At 43.3% G+C, this 23,086-nt stretch overlaps 1 protein-coding gene across 2 annotated transcripts in view; it reads left to right on the top strand.

The window, feature by feature from the left end:
* The window catches only part of LOC144792661 (solute carrier family 2, facilitated glucose transporter member 11-like), a 504,197-nt gene extending 481,677 nt beyond the window's left edge, over nt 1–22,520 (top strand). For both annotated transcript variants that reach the window (XM_078667808.1, XM_078667807.1), the window contains 2 exons: nt 19,115–19,242; nt 22,128–22,520. In XM_078667808.1, coding sequence (XP_078523934.1) covers nt 19,115–19,242; nt 22,128–22,337 — 338 coding nt within the window. In that variant the 3' untranslated portion in view covers nt 22,338–22,520. The remainder of the gene's footprint in view (nt 1–19,114; nt 19,243–22,127) is intronic.
* The last annotated feature ends 566 nt before the right edge of the window (nt 22,521–23,086 follow it).

Raw genomic sequence — 23,086 nt, 5'->3', positions numbered from 1 at the left:
TCTGCTGTCAAATACAACTTTCGGACACACAGAACCAGCAAGAACAATTCATGATAGAACAAATACACAAACATGAAAAACGCATGGACATTTCTTTTCAAAGGAGTTGCGCAAAAAAACCCATCTCATTTCAACCAACCAAACTCACGTGTCTTGTTAGGCTTGAAATCCCCCAGAGCAATCGATGAATGATCTGAGAGCAGAAGCGAAAAGAAAAAAAAAAATACACAGCACACAAAAGAGAGACATTTCTGATAATAAACAGACATCAATTGTAACTTTTAAGCGGAAGACAAAACATGATACACATTAACAAACACAAAAATAAATTTCCATTACTTAACTGTTACCATCTTGTCAGTCACCTTGCAACATGAAGCCTTTTTAACTTTTAGAGGTAAAATCCTTTCCCTGACACCTAAAATTAGCCTTGTGCCACATTCTCCATGATAAAAAAAATTCTTAATTGGCAAATCGTTCTTACTTATTCATGTAGGCTTCAAAATTTTAGTAAAAGGCTGCATCTTATTTTTTTGTCTAAGACGTAATGCAACACTTCGTTTTCTGTACTAGCAGACATTATTTTTTAGAGCAGAAATACAAATGTCATGATGTTGGGACTTTTAAAGAAACCTTTCAAGAAACCTTTTTATATTTCCCTTTGGAATTAAGTCTTTAACTTTAAACCAGAAATTCCACCTTTCAGAGGCCTGTTTAGCAAGGTTATTCTGCATTTCACGGAGACAAGGCTCGAATTTAAAAGGTCACAATGTCAACATGACAAAGACAGAAGGCCTACTACATTTACTGTGAAGGGTTCACACATACCAGTTTTTAGAACAAATGCTTGGTACCGCTAAAGTTAGAACCTTCAACCCTGATATTAAACAAAAACCTCTGCACCGGGCACATTGGCTCACTGAGCTATGAAAAACAACCTCAATAACAACCCACAAGTTTGTATTATGCACAAATGTATGCATTTACTGAAGCCAGAGACACTTTCAAGCTATGGTAAATGACAAGAATCTGTGTTAAAAAACCATTTAACTCAATTTCGACTTTTATCTTTGGGGCACTTAAAAATAAATATCCTATAATTGTTTTACATATTAATCATCCTCAGGATGTTCTTTACACATTACAGATATTAGACATTAGTCATATCTCATGTAAATCCTTGGAAAAATGAGTTTTTTACGCCTGCGCCAAGTGAAAACCAACATGCAAATTACCTAATTACACCGTAACACATAACTTAAATCAAATTTTAATACTAGGAGGTCATAGTATGAGTATTAAGCTTTATAAATATCAAAAAACGATTTTAAAAAACACTTATTTTTTATTTTTCAAATAATTTTTCCATAATTAATAATTTTTCGTTCAATGAAACCAATTATCTGTTTTTATGATAACTCCACATATAAAGCTAAGCTGCATCCCTTGCCTATCATTTTTAGATGCATTCATTTATGCGCCTACGCACAAAAAGCCTAACTTAAAACATGACGTTTTTCGCGCCATTTTTAAAGGGCAATCAGTTTTTTCAACAGAACCAAAAATATACTTTGAAAAAGATGCTTAAGAGAGGAAACCCGTATTTGGAATGTCTTCCAGTGATACAAAGTGATGAACCTTATTTTTGTAACCCTCTAAAACACTATTCTGAAATGAAAAAGGCCAACTGTGATTAACTAACGGCTAAGTCCTGGGCTAAATAAACATTCCAATGCTATTTATGGCCTTCGAAAAACAACATCTGCTGCCTTAAGGCAGGAAAGGCTGAAACCTGAAACAGTGCTGAAACCTGAGCACGCTTTCAGTTTTACTGAAAACAGACATTTCAAGTTTTAAAAATGCGCGTGCAATAAGATGCATTTAAATCTAGCAAGAAATTCATTTTAGCTGAAGTGTTTGCCTTTTACATGTACTGCATGTAAGTAAAAATGCTATAAATTCGTTTTGCTACAAAACACACAATTATTTTTGAGGCCCTTCATATTCCTAGTGAATGTGAATTTAACTTATCTATTTTAAGCATTTAACAATTTGCACATATGCGTTTTTGCTTAGTCTGTAAATTAAATAGCAACAAATAGCGATTTTAGCATGTGACAGTAAATTGCTGGAGTGTTATTTAATTTCTACTTAATAATAATTAATCTGACATTTTACTTAACAGACTGAAAACATCAAGAAACCTACAAACACATATTGAGAGCTCATTGCAGACATAAAGAGAAAGTATTCAAACACTGAAGGACACACAATACAGCGCTGTAAGCTATTACTGAAGTTACACTAATGAGAAAAACCACATAGACATTGAAACACACATTGAACCCACAAATCAACACTTAGGACGAAAACAAAGGACAGCCCATAGGCTGTACTCAAACCAAACCATTTGTAAATATTAGCTGTAAGTCATATTTACAAGAAACACGTCTCAATAGGGTTCCAAAAGACTGCAAAAACACAGCCCAACAGACTGCTGTATGTGCACGAAGCCACAATACACTTAATTCACTAGTTTTGGGTGGCAGAACACAAAAAATTGTTCTGCATATCTCCATTCATAAAACTGCGCAGAACAAAGGATCCTTGTTTTGTATTATGTCATATTTTAATTCCCTGGGGATACAAAATCACCAAGGAAGAAATATGTTTTTTTAAATCTAAACCTATTTAGATATCCCCTTTAGGGGAAGCGGCTAATCCAAACGTATACAAAGTTGGCCAACACAAATCTCCAAATTCGCTAAGATCAGGCATCTTATAGCTCACTAATCTAGCTTCAAACTTCAAGGGGCTATCTCTATCGATACACTCGTAAATATACAAGACCCTCGGTTTTTGAAAATTGCAATATTCAAATAAAACTAAGGACCAAACAAACTAAGAACCAATCAAAATCAAAGAACCAAAGAACAAAGGACTGGGAGCGACCCTCGTATACTTAACTCTTACTTTTACTAATCAAAATGTTATCCATATTCTAACTGTCAAGTTCTACATGACCTAATGGTCTTTTTAAGAATACTCACGCAGGAGTGACATCATGTGGAGGATCAAAAATCTGGAAGATCAAAAATATACTGGGCCGCAGAATCAAAGAATCTCTAGAATCCCCGTGCACAGAGTACCTTCTTAGTAGAATCTTGCTCTGTCCTCCTCAGTTTATTTCAGTCTCCTGGCACGATCACTCCCACAGAAAGTCACTTCTCTGATGATCCCGCGTTAGGGCGCCAATTGAAGAACTTGAAAATTTCGTTCTCAGGGAATACTTACTAATATAACAAGAACTTGGCACAGACTCTGAAAATATGAAAAGACATCTTTATTAAACTTAACATAGTGAGGCCACGTCACCCAGAAGCCGTAGCAAGTAAATGAGGTAGTCTGAGGAACACAGAGGACACATGACTAGGTACAAAAAAAGAAAGGGGCAGTTCTAGCTTTTGCAAACATGCAAAAACCCAACATTCCTTCTTACACAAGCTGCAGAAACCCATAATAAAAACCCGGCACATCCCCATCGTAAACAGGCCATAAAGAAGGGAGCAGAGACAGGTGTGAGTAAGATAAGACATAGTTGTGTGTAATAAAGGTTTATGACATGTTGTGCCTTGATACTATCTTGCTCGGCCACTGGGAAAGGAACTGGCCGGGCAGGTTCGGCCTGGGGCAATGGTTTCAGCTTGCCCAGGTCAAAGAGAAGTCAATTAAGGTGTACATGTCCTTTGGAATCGAATTTAGCTGTATTATAAGCCTATGTGAGGGCAACTCACAAAATGGCTGCCGTACACAAAATGGAGGCCAAGGGTTCAGGACGAAAATGACGATTTCGAGGTGAAATCATTACTGGAATATGACGAAAATGCTTGTACATAGTGTACTAGCCATTGTCGGTCTTTTGATACCAAAATCGTCATACTACGACAAAGTTTATTACACGAGTCCAACATTTTCAGTACCACACCAAGGTGCCAGGTCTAACACCCAGGCTTACAGGACACCTCGTTTGCTGACTTGGGTGCGGTCCTACTCACTGTTCCTTAGGGGCTTCTGATACTAGGGGGCGGCTTTAACGCAGTCGTCTATGGCACATTAGATAGGTTTCCTCCCCGGGAGTGGGGTGGGATGCCCGCTGGTTACCTGATTTCTTAGAGGCTATGGGCCTGGTCAATAGCTGGAGGCTCTATCATCCAGATCGGATACAACACACATTTCACTCTGGGGCTCACCATAGTCTCTCCAGGCTAGACTATTGCCTTGTACCAGCCGCACAAGCCACCTACATAAGTGACATTAAACATTTAGAGTTATTTCTGATCACTCACCACTTTGGATCCACCTACTTCTGGGCCGGGGAACGGCGGGGATACTGGCCCCAATCAACTCCTGGTACCTGTGTCACCCTAAGATCCGTAAAGACCTTCTTAAGACCATAGACGAATATTTCACCAATAATGTGGGATCAGTGACCTCCTCCCAGTCTCGCTGGGAAGCGTTTAAGACTGTAATCCAGAGACAGGCTTTATCGTTAATATCTGACTCTAAGAAAGATAAGCAAAAAGAAGTTCTTCAGCTTGAGACAGAAATTTATAGACTGGAGGGCGATCTGGAGTCGGGGGTAACGCCGGATAAGCTAAATCTGTTAAGCCTGAAGCAGCACTACTATAAAACACTGGTCACAGATAGGGCTAAGGCCCTTAGTAGAGAGCAATAGGGCAGGCTTTATGTTCTGGGAGATAAGGCCAGGAAACTCATTGCATGGCTGGACAGAAGGGAATGGGCAAGCCGCCTTGTTCCGGAGCTCAGAACAGAGGGAGACATCCCAATCACAGAGCCACAGGAGATAGTAGATAGGTTTGACGAGCACTTTCAAACAGTCTATACGACAATATCCCCTCACTCAGAGGCAGATTTGCAGGAACTGCTTCGAGACATCAAACTCCCTTGTCTCTCCCCTCATTACCGGAAATATGTGGATAGTCCCCTTACAACGGAAGAGATTGTCCAAGCAATTCGCTCGCTAAACTCAGGGAAAGCACTGGGCCCAAACGGATTCCCCATCGAGCTCTACAAACTTAGGCCAGACAAACTTGCCCCCTATTTGAAAACAATGTTTGAGGAGTCTAGAGAAGCAGGAGTGTTGCCCCTGGAGCAGAGGGTAGCTACCATTGTCACCATCCACAAGGAGGGAAAGGTCAAGACGGATTGTGCCTCATACAGGCCCTTCTCTCTTTTGAACGCAGAGCCCAAGATTTTGGCCATATATTTACAACAAGGGGTGGTGAGGGACAGAGTCTCTGAATTAAGCAGAATACTCTCACCCTGTCAAGAGATCAGGGCTAGATCCAACACCGTTTTTTAGCTCCCTGCACCATCCCAGTTTCAGAACCTGGCTGTATGCAAATTAGTCTGTTCCTGTCCCAGTGCATGATGGGAACAGGGCAAACCAAACTACAAAAGCCAATTCTTACACTGGGAAGGAAAAAAGCTTCCGGGGACCGGTTTCTGGCATTACAGCCGTCTTCGGCCCGGCTTGCTTGAATCCTGATGGTGCAATGAGCAAGGGACTCATGTCTGAGTATACCCTTCCACGCTTAGGGTGGACAAAAATATTTACAACAAGGGGTGGTGAGGGACAGAGTCTCTGAATTAAGCAGAATACTCTCACCCTGTCAAGAGATCAGGGCTAGATCCAACACCGTTTTTTAGCTCACTGCACCATCCCAGTTTCAGAACCTGGCTGTATGCAAATTAGTCTGTTCCTGTCCCAGTGCATGATGGGAACGGGGCAAACCAAACTACAAAAGCCAATTCTTACACTGGGAAGGAAAAAAGCTTCCGGGGACCGGTTTCTGGCATTACAGCCGTCTTCGGCCCGGCTTGCTTGAATCCTGATGGTGCAATGAGCAAGGGACTCATGTCTGAATATACCCTTCCACGCTTAGGGTGGACAAAAATATTTACAACAAGGGGTGGTGAGGGACAGAGTCTCTGAATTAAGCAGAATACTCTCACCCTGTCAAGAGATTAGGGCTAGATCCAACACCGTTTTTTAGCTCACTGCACCATCCCAGTTTCAGAACCTGGCTGTATGCAAATTAGTCTGTTCCTGTCCCAGTGCATGATGGGAACAGGGCAAACCAAACTACAAAATCCAATTCTTACACTGGGAAGGAAAAAAGCTTCCGGGGACCCGTTTCTGGCATTACAGCCGTCTTCGGCCCGGCTTGCTTGAATCCTGATGGTGCAATGAGCAAGGGACTCATGTCTGAGTATACCCTTCCACGCTTAGGGTGGACCAAAATATTTACAACAAGGGGTGGTGAGGGACAGAGTCTCTGAATTAAGCAGAATACTCTCACCCTGTCAAGAGATCAGGGCTAGATCCAACACCGTTTTTTAGCTCACTGCACCATCCCAGTTTCAGAACCTGGCTGTATGCAAATTAGTCTGTTCCTGTCCCAGTGCATGATGGGAACAGGGCAAACCAAACTACAAAAGCCAATTCTTACACTGGGAAGGAAAAAAGCTTCCGGGGACCGGTTTCTGGCATTACAGCCGTCTTCGGCCCGGCTTGCTTGAATCCTGATGGTGCAATGAGCAAGGGACTCATGTCTGAGTATACCCTTCCACGCTTAGGGTGGACAAAAATATTTACAACAAGGGGTCGTGAGGGACAGAGTCTCTGGATTAAGCAGAATACTCTCACCCTGTCAAGAGATCAGGGCTAGATCCAACACCGTTTTTTAGCTCACTGCACCATCCCAGTTTCAGAACCTGGCTGTATGCAAATTAGTCTGTTCCTGTCCCAGTGCATGATGGGAACAGGGCAAACCAAACTACAAAAGCCAATTCTTACACTGGGAAGGAAAAAAGCTTCCGGGGACCGGTTTCTGGCATTACAGCCGTCTTCGGCCCGGCTTGCTTGAATCCTGATGGTGCAATGAGCAAGGGACTCATGTCTGAGTATACCCTTCCACGGTTAGGGTGGACAAAAATATTTACAACAAGGGGTGGTGAGGGACAGAGTCTCTGAATTAAGCAGAATACTCTCACCCTGTCAAGAGATCAGGGCTAGATCCAACACCGTTTTTTAGCTCTCTGCACCATCCCAGTTTCAGAACCTGGCTGTATGCAAATTAGTCTGTTCCTGTCCCAGTGCATGATGGGAACAGGGCAAACCAAACTACAAAAGCCAATTCTTACACTGGGAAGGAAAAAAGCTTCCGGGGACCGGTTTCTGGCATTACAGCCGTCTTCGGCCCGGCTTGCTTGAATCCTGATGGTGCAATGAGCAAGGGACTCATGTCTGAGTATACCCTTCCACGCTTAGGGTGGACAAAAATATTTACAACAAGGGGTGGTGAGGGACAGAGTCTCTGAATTAAGCAGAATACTCTCACCCTGTCAAGAGATCAGGGCTAGATCCAACACCGTTTTTTAGCTCACTGCACCATCCCAGTTTCAGAACCTGGCTGTATGCAAATTAGTCTGTTCCTGTCCCAGTGCATGATGGGAACAGGGCAAACCAAACTACAAAAGCCAATTCTTACACTGGGAAGGAAAAAAGCTTCCGGGGACCGGTTTCTGGCATTACAGCCGTCTTCGGCCCGGCTTGCTTGAATCCTGATGGTGCAATGAGCAAGGGACTCATGTCTGAGTATACCCTTCCACGCTTAGGGTGGACAAAAATATTTACAACAAGGGGTGGTGAGGGACAGAGTCTCTGAATTAAGCAGAATACTCTCACCCTGTCAAGAGATCAGGGCTAGATCCAACACCGTTTTTTAGCTCACTGCACCATCCCAGTTTCAGAACCTGGCTGTATGCAAATTAGTCTGTTCCTGTCCCAGTGCATGATGGGAACAGGGCAAACCAAACTACAAAAGCCAATTCTTACACTGGGAAGGAAAAAAGCTTCCGGGGAAAATTTTGGCCAAGCTCCCTGGCTAATGGATTGGTAAAAGTGATCACCGACCTAATGCATCCCGATTAATCTGGCTTTATGCCCCATAGAAATACAGCCCTCAATTTACGTAGAGTACATGGGTGATAGAAAGAGCCCACACCCTTCGAGAGCCAGCCGTGATTGTGTCATTGGACGTGACTATGGCCTTTGACACTATTGAGTGGCCCGATTTGTTGGGCAGTCCTGGCTAAGTTTGGGTTTGGTCCAGAGTTCATCCAGTGGGTAATTCTGCTGTACTCGGCATCTCTGGCACAAGTGGTGGTAAACAATAAAGTGTCAGCTTAATTCCTGCTTAGTCGCACAACGCATCAAGGCTGCCCACCATTTCCCCTCCTTTTTTCCCTGGCCTTGGAACCCCTTGCTGCTTGGATTCGTTGGGATCCAATGATAAGAGGACTGAGGTGGTCACCCGGATGGGAGGACCGCATACCTTTGTATGCCGATGATATTTTGCTTCATGTGGCTTCCCCCCAAAAATCCCTTGGGGTCGGTCTGGATATTCTAACCGTCTTTGGGAAGTTTTCGGGACTCTCCATTAATTGGGGGAAATCCCTGCTGTTTGTCCTGAGGGGCAACCCTCCTACTCCTCCCCGAAACTGCCAAATACAAGTTTACACCGTTGGATTTAAGTACTTGGGGATCTTTATTTCCCTCAATCCTTCAGTTAGGTATACTCAGAACCTTCTTCCTCCTCTTCAGAAACTCAAAAGTGACATTGCCAGCGTAAGGAAGCTCCCCATCTCACTCCTGGGCAGAGCTGCCCTCTTCAAAATGATGGCTCTGCCAAGATTCCTCTATGTCCTGCAAAACACATTAGACATAGTTCCAACGTCTTACTTCTGGGAAATTGAGGGCCTGCAAAGAGGTATATTATGGGACGGTAGACCTCGAATTGCATTAAACAAACTAACGCTAAACTGGTACAATGGAGGCATAAGTCTCCCAGATATCAGGAAATACCACTGGGCCTCCCAACTTGCGGCTATTAACCAGGGCATGTTCGGTTGTGCAGACGCCCCTGGCTACCCCCTGGATAAGTGGCTCCTTCGGGTGGGAACTATAATAGAGCTCTTTACTCCCGACTCAAGCGATTTCTATTATCGGGCACCACGAAACACTCAGTTCAAATTTGGCATGACTCCACTGGCTCTCTGGGATGGAGACACAAGTTAACATTAGCCACCCCTCTTTGGGACTCAGAGAAGCTGGGTGATCTCAGGAAAACTAAGGGTTTCGACAGGTGGGATCTTATTGGAATTTTGGTTATCGAGGATATGTGGGGGAAGGGAGGGGTCAAGACCTTCAAGGAGCTTTAAATTGAATACGAAATGGCAGACTCAGAGTATTTCCGCTACATTTAGGTTCGACACTCACTCCAGTCCTCATTACCCAAAGGGACTGATCCCCCAGAGGCTTCCCCGCTGGAAGACAGAGTTTTGGATGGTCATCTTCCCAAAAAAACAATCTCACTAATATATAAAAAGTTAATTAACCACATGGCAGATCCTCTTCAAACACTGAGAGACAAGTGGGTGCAGGACGGGATAGAATTGGATTACGAGGACTGGCAATTGGCAGTATCTTCTCCCAGAGTGGTGACTATTCCAGCACGCTTAAGGCTGGTTCAACTAAAAATCCTTCACAGAATTTACATAACGGGGCCCCAATTAGTGAGCATGGGGAGGGGTGACACAGGAGAATGTAAAAGACAATATGACCTTACCGGCACATACATAAACATTATCTGGGAATGTACACATATCAGCTCTTATTGGCTTCAAATAAATGATAGAATGAGCAAGGTGTTACGAATCACTCTCTGTGCGGAGGCAAGGAGATTCCTTCTAAATATATGGGAGCCCACAGATTTGAAAGCCTCACGGACGCAGTGGGCTACTTTGGGGTTCATGTTAGCCAAAATAAATATTGCTCAAATATGGGGTACACCACATCTGCCCACCCTGGAGGCTTGGGAAAGGAACCTCTATTGGTGTATGTTCAGAGAAAAAACGGTATATCTGGCAAGGGGGTGCCCCAAGAAGTGGTCCCGTGGAATAGCTATAGAGTAGAGATCTGTACACCACCTCGTACCATTGAACAAGAAGACCCTATCTCCCCGTAATGTTCCTCTCCATTGTAATGTGTATATATCCTTCCACCCATATGTATTGTGATGTATAATTTGCCCGATCCTCTGTACTGTACAATTTGCCGATGTTTGTTAATAAAAAGAGTCATAAAAAAAGAGATATTGGGTTTATCTAAAAAATAAATTGTATATCATGTAAGTGAGACATCTTGAATCTTTCTTATTTTTATTTCAACATATTTCAACTAATTTGATTTATATTTGTATCTATTACACTCACAGGTTAATCCCTGCGGTGAGAAAGCATTTTTGATCGTAGGATACCACAGCTTTAGATGTTCTCTGTCTTTGTTAAATGTGCACATAAAAGTAGGCGTGCAGCTATAAATATCTTACCTACTGCACTAGAAATGGGTGATGATTACCAGAGAGAATTTCAAATTGTGACTCAGCTACTAAAAATCTGATACCCATTATGCTGATTAGGCACTATTAGGAATATAGGTGTTTTTATCCGGAATGATGGACAAGGCCCTTTCTGCAGGGTTACCCCAAACATTTTGCCCTCCTCCTCCCTTTTTCTGACCTTGTCTTTGTTGGCTTTCAGACTCTATGCTCTTTACCACTGATAAACAGTGCAAAAGTATATATGCTTTCCGCTTAAAACATGGTAACATTGGCTTATCCACCCTAGTAAAGTGCACTACATGTGCCAAGGCTTGTAAATTGAATGTCACTAGTGGGCCTGCATCACTGATTTTGGCACCCACTCCAGTAGACCTTCAAACATAACTCAGGCCTGACACTGAAGAGCCTGAAGAGCCTGTGTGTGCAATTTTAAACTAGCATTTCAACCTGGCAAGGTAACCTAATTCCCTTTTATTGCACATGTGTCAACCCAAAGTAGGCCCTAGGTAGCCCTGAGGGCAGGGTGCAGGTTATTTAAAAGGTATTACACATACTTTTGAGTTTTGCATGTCCTGGTAGTGAGAATCTGCTAAATTCGATTTTGATGCAGCAAGGCCAATCTGGCCCATAGGTTAACATTGGAATTGCCTTAAAACTTCAATTAAAGTGAGATTTTTAATTTGTAAGTCTGAAAATGCACCTTTTAGAAAGTTTATATTTTCTGACTTTTACCATTCTGTGCTTCTGTCTGTCTCTGAATACATGTCTGGGTTGGGTGACAGCTGGGTTTTGTTCCTTTCCTCTAGACAGTCACACACAAAGGGCATTCGGTGTAGCATTTGCATCCTGTTAGCCTATCACCAGGCTGATGGGCATTCCTGTGTTAGATTGGGGGGAGGAGCTGACACTTGCACCTGAATGTGGCTGTGCCTGTCCCTACAGAAATAGCTGCATACCCCCTGTAGTGAGTCTGCAGCCAGGGCAGGAAAGGCAGGGACCTTGTCATCTTCAAAGGCCTCTTGGATGTTTTCCTCCCTTCAAAAGAACATTTGTGTATATCTAGTGAACCCCTGACACCACCAAATCAGAACTCTACTGGAACCAAGGACATTCTGCCAGTAAGAAGAGCTGCTGTGCTGTAGGGGAGACTGCTACTTTGCTAACTGCAATGCTGCTGGCTTGCTACCTTCTTATTTCTGCTGTGCTGTAAAGTAAAGTAAAGTAAGTATACTTGTAAAGCGCACTGTTACTCCATCTCGGAGTGTCCTGGCGCTGTATACCGCTGGGGAACCCATCCTGGCTTTCCCTGTGAGATGGTTCCTCCTGGGCACCTCCAAGGTGAAACCAGGCATCCCCTGCGCTGATGGGGCCGTTGTGGAGATTAAGCAAGCTATTGCCCAGAGTTGCAGAGTGGGACCCATGGTTAGCGTAGGCACTTCGGCGAGAATTATCGAGTCCGTGGACATTAACCCAAGACCCTGCCGCGTCGGGAATTGAACCCTGGTCCCGGGCCGATCTCTGCTTCAGGGTCTGCCGCTTCTAACCAGTGAGCCACGCTTCTCCACAGTAGGAGGGACTGCCACTTTGCTAGCTGCTCTGCTGTGCTGGCCTGCTGCCTGCTGCTTCTTGCCTTGGAGTGAGAGGAACTGGACCTGCTCTTTATATCTTTGAACCCAAGATCCTCCAAAAGCTTGTTGGCTTTCATCCTGTTTTCTGAAGTCTCAGGGACACAAAAGACTTCTTGCAACTCTGCTGGTGCGGAAGGACTCTGCCATCTGTGAGAATTACTTTTGTCTGAAGTGTCACTCTAGTTCTGGGTCATAGTAGAGGGTTCTGCACCTGTTTTCTGCAAAAATGGACACAGTGTCTCCTTTGCGTAAATCAAACCGACGCAGTGCCGATTCAATAATGACACAGGTCTTGACTGCGAGGTTCGCTGACGATGCAGCAACAATGTGGAGACACCGCGCTGACCTTTTGATACCGTTTGCGAGACTCAACTTTGAGACATCAACCCAATTGCGTGAATCAAAACCAAGGCTTGCTCCGTACAAGGTACTTTTTTCAGCGGACCCTGAGTGGGCCTTGTAGCCGGCTTGCCCTCTATCCCAGTTCGCCAGAACTTTGGATTTACCCCAGTCTAGCGCAACCTCAAGTAACATTTTAGAGCTATTCACTTCTATGCACTGTTTTTAGATTTAATGCTTAAAAATTAATACCTTGACTTCTACTGATTGGATTTTTTGTCATTTTAGTCTTGTTTTACACAGATAAATATTCGCTATTTTCCTAAACTGATTTGACGCCTTTTTGTGGTGTTTTCACTGTGTTACTGTAATTTAAGTGTTACACAAATACTACACACATTGCCTCTTAAGTTAAGCCTGACTGCTCTGTGCCAAGCTACCAGAAGGTTGAGCACAGGTTAATTTAGATTGTGTATCTGACTTACCCTGACTAGGATTGTGGTCCCTACTTGGATAGGATTCAAACCTCTGCCCACTGGAGACCCAATTTCTTACATGGAATATCAATCTAGATTTGTGGTCAATTATTACAGATGTTGATGTTATTGTTGCTTCTAATTAACATTATCATATCAAGGAAAGATTGAGGGCCAATTTCAAGTTTGCAGAAGGGTACTTTGTGACAAATCAGTCAGTCAGTCAGTCAAATATCTTTATTCGATTATTTAAAATCATAAAAGAGCGAGCAATACACGAGAACATTTCATCAAGACACATAATAATATAGATCAAGATTTTGTTTAAAAAACCCTAAAAACACGTTATACAGAATAAAATATACAATAATGTTTAAAAAAGAGTAAAATCAATAAAATGTAGAAGGTACACATTAATCAGGGACAAGGTGCCTAAAACGATGCTTATTTATACGTGCACCAGCAACCAAAAAACTAGCAACATGAAAAGCCACTTTTAAGTTCGGTAGAAGTTGCAGGAACAGCATAGCTGGATTTACCTGTGTAAAACCCATATTGCACAGTATAGGCAGCAAGTATTTTTTCATACTCTCTTTATAATGACCGCAGAACAGGATAAAATGAGTCGTGTCTTGGATAGAAAAATAATCGCAGTCACATGGTTCAGCGTTTTCAGGTCTAGTCCACTTTTTAAAATTACCCAGAATAAAAGGAATCAAATCAAGACGAAATCTTGTTAGAAGGAAACAATGGTATGGTTTATGTACCGAAAAGAGATACGGTTCCATACCTGGGACAGATGTTAACGTACAATGTTTCCTAACCGTAGATTTGTTTAACTCTGTGGCTTCCCTCTCCGAGACATAACAGTTAGTCAAAAGGTTTTTGACTATCTTTATGTCTTCCTGATTTATCAAGTGTGGGGAAGAAAAAAGTTCAGGTCGGCCAACTAGAGTCAACTGCGTCTTAACGTATTTTAACCATGGAATATTGTGTGCTTTATCCAGGGCTAAGCAATCTTTAAGGATGTTATGATTTAGAGTAAGCTCCTGGTTAAGCCACACTTTCAGCCATCCAATAACTGGGGCTAGCTTTAAAATGTCGGTAATATAGCCCAGTCCAAGCTCTGTATGTATTATATATGTAGAAGTCGATTGGGGGACGGAAAGCAGAGTTCTCAAGAATTTATTTTCTACTTTCTGAATTTTGTCATGTTCATAATTAGTGTACCCCCAAATAACAGAGCCGTATTGAGCAACCGACAGACATTTGGCTTTTTAGACCTTTACAATGCTCTCCATGGGGCGGGCTCCGAGTTTTTTAGCAAAGCCAAGCAACCCAGCAGCCGCTCTTGCTACTGCGTTGCTTTTAGCCAAAAGCTGGGGGCCCCACTTGCCCTTTTCGTCAAAGATCATGCCTAGGTAAGGGAAGGATGGGACTCTCCTAACCTCTTTCCCAGCACAGAAAAATGTTTTGGTCTTTCTTTTCCTGCCTGCGGCTCCTGCTATCATTACATGGGATTTTTCTACATTAGTTTTCATGTCCAACGAGGACATGAAATCCCCAAAGGATAAGAGGAATTTATTCAATGCCACTCCAGAGCGTGCTAAGAGGACAGCATCATCCGCGTACAGGAGGACAGGTATCTTTATCTCTCCTGCACGCGGGATGTCAATGTGGGACTCTGCCAGAGCAGCCTCAAGGCCATTTATATAAAGAGTAAAGAGGAGGGGTGCAAGGATACATCCTTGCCTAACCCCCCTCTCTGAGTCAAAGTGACAGGTGCATCTTCCTTCCCTAGTCACTCTGACCGAGGTCTTGAGGTCTCTGTGTAGCTCTGCCAGATACCCTACCAGGGGAGCATGAATGCCCATGGACAGGAGGACCCCCCACAGCTTAGCCCTGTTAACCAGGTCAAAAGCTGAGGAGAGGTCCATAAAGGCCATGTACAGAGAGCCCCCCTTGGCAGTTACGTATTTACTAATGATCAGTTCTAAATTTAAACACTGATCTAATGTTCCTCTTTTGGCTCTAAAGCCATATTGTGCATTTGATAAAATACCCTTCCCTTCTAGAAACTGAGTCAGTCTTCCTAAAAGGACTCTTCCCAATATCTTAACACTGGAATCAATTAGGGAAATTGGCCTATAGCAGGCCGGATCTGTTCTTTGTCCCTTTTTAAAAATCGGTATTATAGTAGACTTTGACCAGCTAATAGGAAAAACAAAATCTCTTGTAGCATTAAAGATGTTAGTAAGGATTTTAGCACTTAATTCAGGAGCACTCTTAAAAAAGTCTGCGGGAACCCCATCGGGGCCCGGCGCCTTTTTAGAGTGTGTGTCGCTGATCGCTTTTTTTACCTCCTCTATACTAAAAGGGGGAATAAGAGCTGCTGCTTGTGTAGATTGTATTCCACAGCCTGGGATATTATCAGGACAGCTATAAATATTACTGAAGTGTGTGACCCACTGTTCGTCGGGTATAATGCAATCTGCTCTCTGCTTGTCTAGACCCACAAAAAAAGGATTGTTTATTATCGCCCAAAATTTTGAGCTGTCTCTCTGTGTGTCGGGCGACAACAAATCGTTCCAGGCCTCCTTTTTAATCTCTGATTTCCTCTTCCTGATAGCGTCATTATATTTTTTTCTTAGTGACGCTATCTGTACTTTATCTCTTGGTCTGTTTTTTAAAGCCTTCAAGAGGATTGAGTGAGCCTTGGAGCAATTTGAGTCAAACCATTTTGGGCCCCTGCATATATGGGGCTTTCTCCTTACAGTCAGGTCTAAGTTGACCTGGCAGCAAATAGCATTAAATGCTTCAATCAGGGTAATAACAGGGTTATTATTATCCAGGCAGATTGCAACCTCTCCCTCAACTTTAGACAGGGTATCCTGTATAAAAGTAATTGGGGTGACTTGGTCCCATTTCAGCCTGCGATTCTGATCTCCCAGGACTAAATTAGTTGCACATAAAACTTCAGTCTCTCTCTTTCCCAAAACTCCCTGAGATACAATCTCTAAAATTACTGGGTTATGGTCACTGAAGACTGAAGTTTCTACCTTATAGTTTGAAACTTCAGACAAGATGCTAGACGATAAAAAAATATAATCTACAATTGTGCCGGTGTTGTTACCCACGTATGTTGGTAACCTCAGGCATATGTTACTACTAAAAAATTCATGAAGATTAAAAGTTGCTAAGAGTGATTCCAAAGCCTCACCACGTGATGAGTGTTCAAAGTGCGGGGTGGAGAGGTAGGGGGGAAAATCCTCATATTCCACACGGCAATCCATGTTACATGGGTGAATATTATAATCTCCCATGAGAACCACGTCAAAACCGTAAGCACTATTCTCACTGTGGGTGGATAAGAAATCCTCTAGGGTTACCAAATGCTCGTTCAAGATTTGACTGACAGGGGAATTGTAGAAATTAACTAATAAGATAGGCTGTGAGTTTTGTATTGTTAATTCAACGCTAATATGTTTGTCGAGTTGGTTTTAATCTGTCTTGGCTTTCCTTGAACATCTAGAGAGATATATATAGCCAAGCCTCCCTTTGCCCTTCCAGAATTGCTAGGTACTGCAGGTACAGAAAAATGGGAAAAGCCGTCTAGAGCAAGTCTGTCTGACGTTTCCCAAGTTTCTTGAAACACAAGAATGTCTTTGGATATGACCATCTCCAACCAGTTCTTGTTGTTGAATTTAGATCTGATACCGGCAACATTCCAGCTCAAAATTCTGCAGACCCTGTTACCTGTGGATTTAGGATCTAAAGGTCCGAGAGCAGGCAATGGACCCTCATTGTTGGTGTCTTCTGTAAAAGAGAGTCAATCGTTCTGATCCATGAAGGACAATGGGGCATAGCGATTAAATAACTGAAGAGGTTCTACAAATGAATTTTGCTGTGGTAGGAGGGGATAGTGGGCCACTGCATTATGCCTTATATCCTGCCCCCGTCTAGGGTCAGAGCCCCAGAATCTATCCCACCCTAGCGCAGGAGTCCTTGGATAAGTGACGTTCTGTTGCTCCCCATAAAAAAACTTCAGGGTTAGAGGAACAACAGTACCCTGTCTGCGTTGAGGAGGGAATAAGTTAGCCAGTATGTTAGGAAGGACATCTTGATTCGAGAGGCTCACTGCCACACAGTCCCCTTTGAACTTTTTCGGCCGGTTTCCCAGCCAGGGAACCCTGGTTGCAGACTTAATAACATTTGCCAGTTGATGTTTCCCCCTGGGGCTAACCGCATGTTACTGGTTAGCCAATGCAGAGCCTTGCTTGTAAGGGAGGTAGGGCTTTCCACTGTTCCCCCTTCTAAGGGAGGTACATTTGCTAACACAAGAACCACTGGTGTGGCCTCAACTAGAAATTGTAGGGGGTCCGTAGTATGAGTAGTTACTGGGGGTAAGCTGACAGAGGGGATATCATCTGTTGGGATGTTAACTAAAAGAGAGCCCTCAGTAGTGGTGGTCAATGATGTTAATGGTTGGGGCAATAAGTTTTCAACAGGCAACTGAATCCCTTCACTATCACGAATAACTTCACTATACACATTTCCCCCTATATTATTGGTCAAATTTGTAACTATTGTAGTAATGTTTTCGACCCCACCCGCAACCGTGGTGTGGAGACCACCCAACCTCTTAATCTCTGCATGCAGTTTATCGAGTTTAGATATTAAAGGTTTTACAATGGCATTAATTTTTAATTCAAGAAAGTCAGCAATCCTTTCAAAAAAAGCATCCTCGAAAGTATGGTTTTGATTATCCTCCAGTACATTTACTTGCTTTATCTTTGGGGTAGTAACCCTCTTCCTTCTTGTCCCCGGGCGTGGGCCACTCAACTTAGGAGGATTCTTAGTACATAAACGTCTCGGCCTTGTTACACGCCCTATAGGTGTCATCTCATCAGGTAAAACTCGTACATGTCTCTCTTGGTCAGAGTCAATGTCAATGTCACTTTCGGCCTGTATATTGGAAGTCTCAGTGGCTGGGACTGCATTATCAGGTGCGCTACTTAATTCTAGAGAAGTAGGGCCACTAGTTATATTCTCCTGATTGGTTTCCTGCAGAATAGTATCATCAATCAAGATAGATGCAGTCGGGGACAAACAACGAAGGTCTGGGGATTGGCTTAACCCAAGAGAGTTTCTCCTATGCGCATTTATTTTCCTCACAGTCTGGACAAGGTAATTGTCAAGGGTGTTCTGTAGGGCTTCCTTCGATTTCGTAGACATGATTGCAATGTACTCACAGCCTTACTTTTCAAAATAAAATAATAAGTGAAGCAGTAGTTTCGACTATGTATCTTACTTGCCTATGAGTCCAGCAGCGTTTCTGGCCCTGTCCCTGCCTCTTTCTGCCGATGAGGGCCGTAGAGGGCCCGCCCTTTGCCCGGGCTTAGCCCCGGGCGTCCCGCTCGCGTCCCGCGAAGCTGGTCCTGTGGCGCTTTTGTGCGCCTCCCTGGCGCCCTCGCGGTGTCACAAGCGCGCCGCCGCGTAGGCTGCCGGGATTCGTGGTCCCGAAGCGGCGGCGCGTTCACTCTGCAAGAAGGTGACTCTCGGCGGTGGCGGCGTGGATTGAAAGTGCCTGGCGAGCCTGGCGTGCTGCGGCGTCTGTCAGGTAAGTTTTTCTACAAATCAGTCACAAATGTGGCGTATATCCAGTCCACCTTATTATAACTGTGTTATATTTTGTGGCTCTTGTAATAATGAAGGATGATATCAGTTACCGGTAATATCAATCATGTTTGGAATGGAGCATCCATCCATCAAACACTAAGTCAAGCCCTGAGTCTGGTGATGGAAACCTGCTATAACATGGAGGAAATTCAGCCTAGAGGCCGACCTCGACACATGGGGGACGAGGTTCATATCTAAGCCTTGCTTTAACATGCTGTGGTCCTTGACAAATTACTTAATCTTCCCGTTCCTAAAAGGAAAAAAGTTTGAAATGTAATGTACTTGGCATCTGTTGTAAGTGCTCTACCATGCCCTTAGGCCAGGTGTTTGGGTCAACTGAATAAATGATTACGGTTTAGCATAATTGTTATGAAAATACATTTCTTGTGACTGTCCTGAAATTCTGCCATAGGTTCTTAGATTAAAGTAAGAGTAAGGAATATGCATGCATCATTTTCTTTGTGTATGTCACCAGTTTTAAAAAGACTCGTTCTTTTCTGAGCAGCGGCTGTCTCCTTGGTCATCTGTGTCGAGCTCTTCAACCAGTCCTCCAGAGCTGCTGCCATGGTGCTTGCTGGGTCCCTGAACTGGATGGGGCTCTACTTGACTGGCATGGTCTTCCCATACGTCGTGGTAAGTAACCCTGCATAGCTGGGTCATTGCCATATTTAGTACCTATTGCCATCTGTTAAGGAAGAATACAAAGAACAACCTATGCTTGGAGTGTCTTCAGACTCTGCTTCCCACCGCCAGAAATAATGGCACATGCCTTTTATTAATACATCAACATTTTGACTGAAAATATCCTATCAGTCTCCAATTAGTGCAGAGTGCTGTAGCTCTTACACTGAGAGGAGTCTAGTCTCCCTTCTCCTATAACTCTATTAGTTAGCAGTCATATTCAGAGTCAGATTTGAGTTGGCGCTTGGCAGGGGCGGATCCTCCACTAAGGCAGAGTAGCATCACCCCACTGCCAAACCACAGTGCTCAGACCGATCCCAATGCTTTGATTGGCTAGGGGAGTCGGGAGCCTGGGTGCTTTCTGGTCCCTGCTTCCCAGGACCGAGAGGCGGCGGCGAGAAGACTGGGGTGCGTCAGCCGGCGGGGTGGCCGGTCCTGAAGGTAAATGTTTTTTTTAAATTAATATTTTACTTTTCACCCCCCATCTCTTCCCCCCTGCTCCGACAGCCCCGGTAAATAGAAACCACCACTGTCTTTGCAGCATGGACTGGTGCCTCAAAGATTAATGTCTTCCCAAGGAGGCAAGTGAACAGAGCAAGGGCATTACCACAGGCTCTCAGGATTAGTGCATTCATGAGTGCTGCTCAGATGTAAAGCTGATGGGCCTATAGGGAGAACAGGGGATTCTGTGACATGTCCTGGACTCAGGCACTAACCTAGATGCAGCTCATCAGAAACATAGCATGTTGCACAATACCCTAGTTATCCTCAGTCCAGTGTGATAGCATTCACTGCTACCAGACCGTAGTTGGATGCTGACTTTCATATTGTTGTTGTTGCCTTGGTTGAACCATTTTGATAAACTATCTTCATAAAATATCATGGGGGAACTGACACAAAATACACTTTGATGATAAAGGGGCAGTGCACGTTTTCACTGAAAGTGCATAAGAATGGAAATGGCAGCCAAAAGGGTTATATTGGGCTGGGTCAGAGGGCAGGCTAATATAACATCGCCCACTGCAAAAACACTCTGAGTGGGTGAAATGAAATATTTCTTCCCCACAGTTATAAAAAAAGAAAACATCAGCACTTTCATAAACAACACAAATATATGTCCATGTTTTGACAAGTCCATATTTCCCACCCTCAATAATTAAATAGAGCTCAAAAATGCAATGTGAAGCCAAGCAAAAATTGTAACCTACATAGTTTTCAAGAGAAGAAAGGGCTGCTATCAAGGAGTCATTAAAACACGTTATGGGGATATTTGAGTCAGTCATATTGCTAGGTCCGCATTACACAAAGTGCCCAGAAAGGCATCAGAGGTTTGCACCTGCTTCCTGTGCCTCTGGGGCACATTGGTAGCACACAGGGTGTCAACACTTGTGCAGCTGCTTCTGTAATACAGATGGCACAACGCACAAGTAGTGCTGGCGCAACCTTAAGCAGGAGTTCCCTAATTTGCATGGAGGGGTAGCCCCATGCAAATAATGCAGTACTTAGCTTCTGCACTGTTATGTAGATGCTGGTGAAAGGTAAAAAAACTGTCAGGAGGCACACTATGAACCATAACCAGGTTGTGAACTGTCAATGTGCCAACTGAGAGTGCCCCCTGCCTGGAGGAAAATAAATCCATAGGCCCCCCAGATACCGCTGTGGATTTAGGTACAATCACTTACCTGCAGGGGCATCTCTGGCACCCTTTAAAAAAGCATGCCACGTTTTAAAAACCAAGCCGCTTAGCCATCTGCACTGTGATCGACGGACCAGCTGCTTCAACTACCCAGTCCAGACTTTCATTAATGTGCAGGCATTGCAGGGCAAATTTACAAAAAAATGGATGTACAAAATGCTCAACAATGTGAAACATTCACCCCAGTACAGAGATCTGGTACTAAATCCATAGTTTTTTGCTCCTCATGCATTCCAGTTTAAATCCAGCCATATGCGAATCCGTCGTGATCTTGCTCTCCATGGTGAACAGTCCAGCCCGAACTGCCATGCCAGGTCCTCCATGGACAGGAAACATCCTGGGACCTTTTTGAAGGTTTCATCTCTCATCAGCATGCTAACTTGATTCCAGTGGCAGAGAGAGCACGGGACCAACATATGGACATACCCGTCCCACTCAGGGTGACAAATGTGAAAAGAACAATTGATGGACAATTGATGGACAGAATGTTGAACAATGTCAAACATACGCCCCAGTACAGAGATCGAGGCCTAAATCCATTTTTTTTGCTTCCCATCCTATTTCAGTTTAAACTCAGCCATATACAAATCAGTTTTGACCTTGCTCTCCATGAGAACAGTCCAGCCCCATTTGCCAGGCCAGGTCCTCCCTGGGTCGGCAACAAGAATCTTAGGACTGGTTTTGGAGTTTCACCTCTCATCAGCCAAAATATTTAGAATAAACGTAAGGAGTGCCTTTTCACCTGAGAAGAAAACACTATTTCTTAAAAAACAAAGAATAGATAATGATTTTTGGAAAGGGTTTTGATGTGAGCAATTACTGAGTTGTAAAGAAATATTATGTTGCAAATAGGACTGATTATAAATGAAAATTTTAATAAAATATTATTTTTGATGTATTAAAGTTTTTCTAGCTGGTACTTCCAACAAACATTTCCATTATAGATTTGTTTACATAATAATTCGAAGTGCTTATCTAACTTCAGTATTGGAAAGAATTAATTTTGTTATATATATATATATATATATTTATTTATTTTTATATTCATTTCTTTATTTTTTCGCAATATTATTTCGGTATAGTAGGTATTAATAATTGTGAGATGACTTGCTAACAAATCCTCATCCTTCTGTCTTTTCAGAGTAGTCTGGGCCAGTTCTGCTTCCTCTTCTTCCTGGCCGTGTCCATCTTCACTGTCATATGTCTGTACATATTTCTTCCTGAAACGAAGGGAAAATCCGTTCTTGAAGTCACAGAAGAATTTTACAGGTCAAAGTCACCCTGGAAACTAGTGTTGAGCACAGAAGAGAGTTCCCAGAGGAAGGAACAGGTCCTGTGTACCAGACTCTGAGACAGAGAGACATCATTCACACATTCATGCTTTGTTCCGATGCCATAGCAACAGACCAGCCATTGTGCTTTAGATCGCCCATCATCAGTGTATCTGCACCTTTAATCCAACCAACCCAGAGCCTCCAAGAACTTATGGACGCTGAAAGAAAAGATATTTATTAAATCAGTTTCCTGAAAATGATATGTTTCATGTCCAGCTTCTCAGTAGTGTGCCATTGAGACTAGTGTGGCATTGCAACCCTCCAACTCTTCGAGGCGTTTACAGGTAGACCTGTACGTTTGTTTGCAGAGTTGTATGCTTGTAGTGTGCTCTAGGTGGGCAGAGACGGGGGTGATGCGTGCTCTTGATATAGGTGTGTTGCAGCATGCTTGTCGCTGCTGATGTCCACCGACGCCATATGCTACAGGGAGTATTCAGAATGGAACAGAGCTTGCTTCATGCGGCATTTGTTCTCAGTAACCTCATATATGAGGTTTGCATTTTATTTCATAAAGAACTATCAGCCAGATTCATCAACGGAAAATCGACTCACAAAGGGCCAGATTCTCAGAATCTGGCCCTTTGCGAGCGCAATTTTTGCTTTTGGGATTCATCCCCCCAAATGCAAAAATCGCAAATTGCGAAATCGCTAAATTGCGAGGAATTGCATTTAAGGAATCTCTATTTGAGATTCCTTAAATGCAATTCATGAACCATTTTTGAATTGCGAAATCGCTATTTTTGGCCGCTATTTACCGCGAAGTCTG

The sequence above is a fragment of the Lissotriton helveticus genome, chromosome 11, assembly GCF_964261635.1.
Source record: "Lissotriton helveticus chromosome 11, aLisHel1.1, whole genome shotgun sequence".
Classification (NCBI taxonomy): domain Eukaryota; kingdom Metazoa; phylum Chordata; class Amphibia; order Caudata; family Salamandridae; genus Lissotriton; species Lissotriton helveticus.
This window is presented reverse-complemented; position numbering and strand designations above follow the sequence as displayed.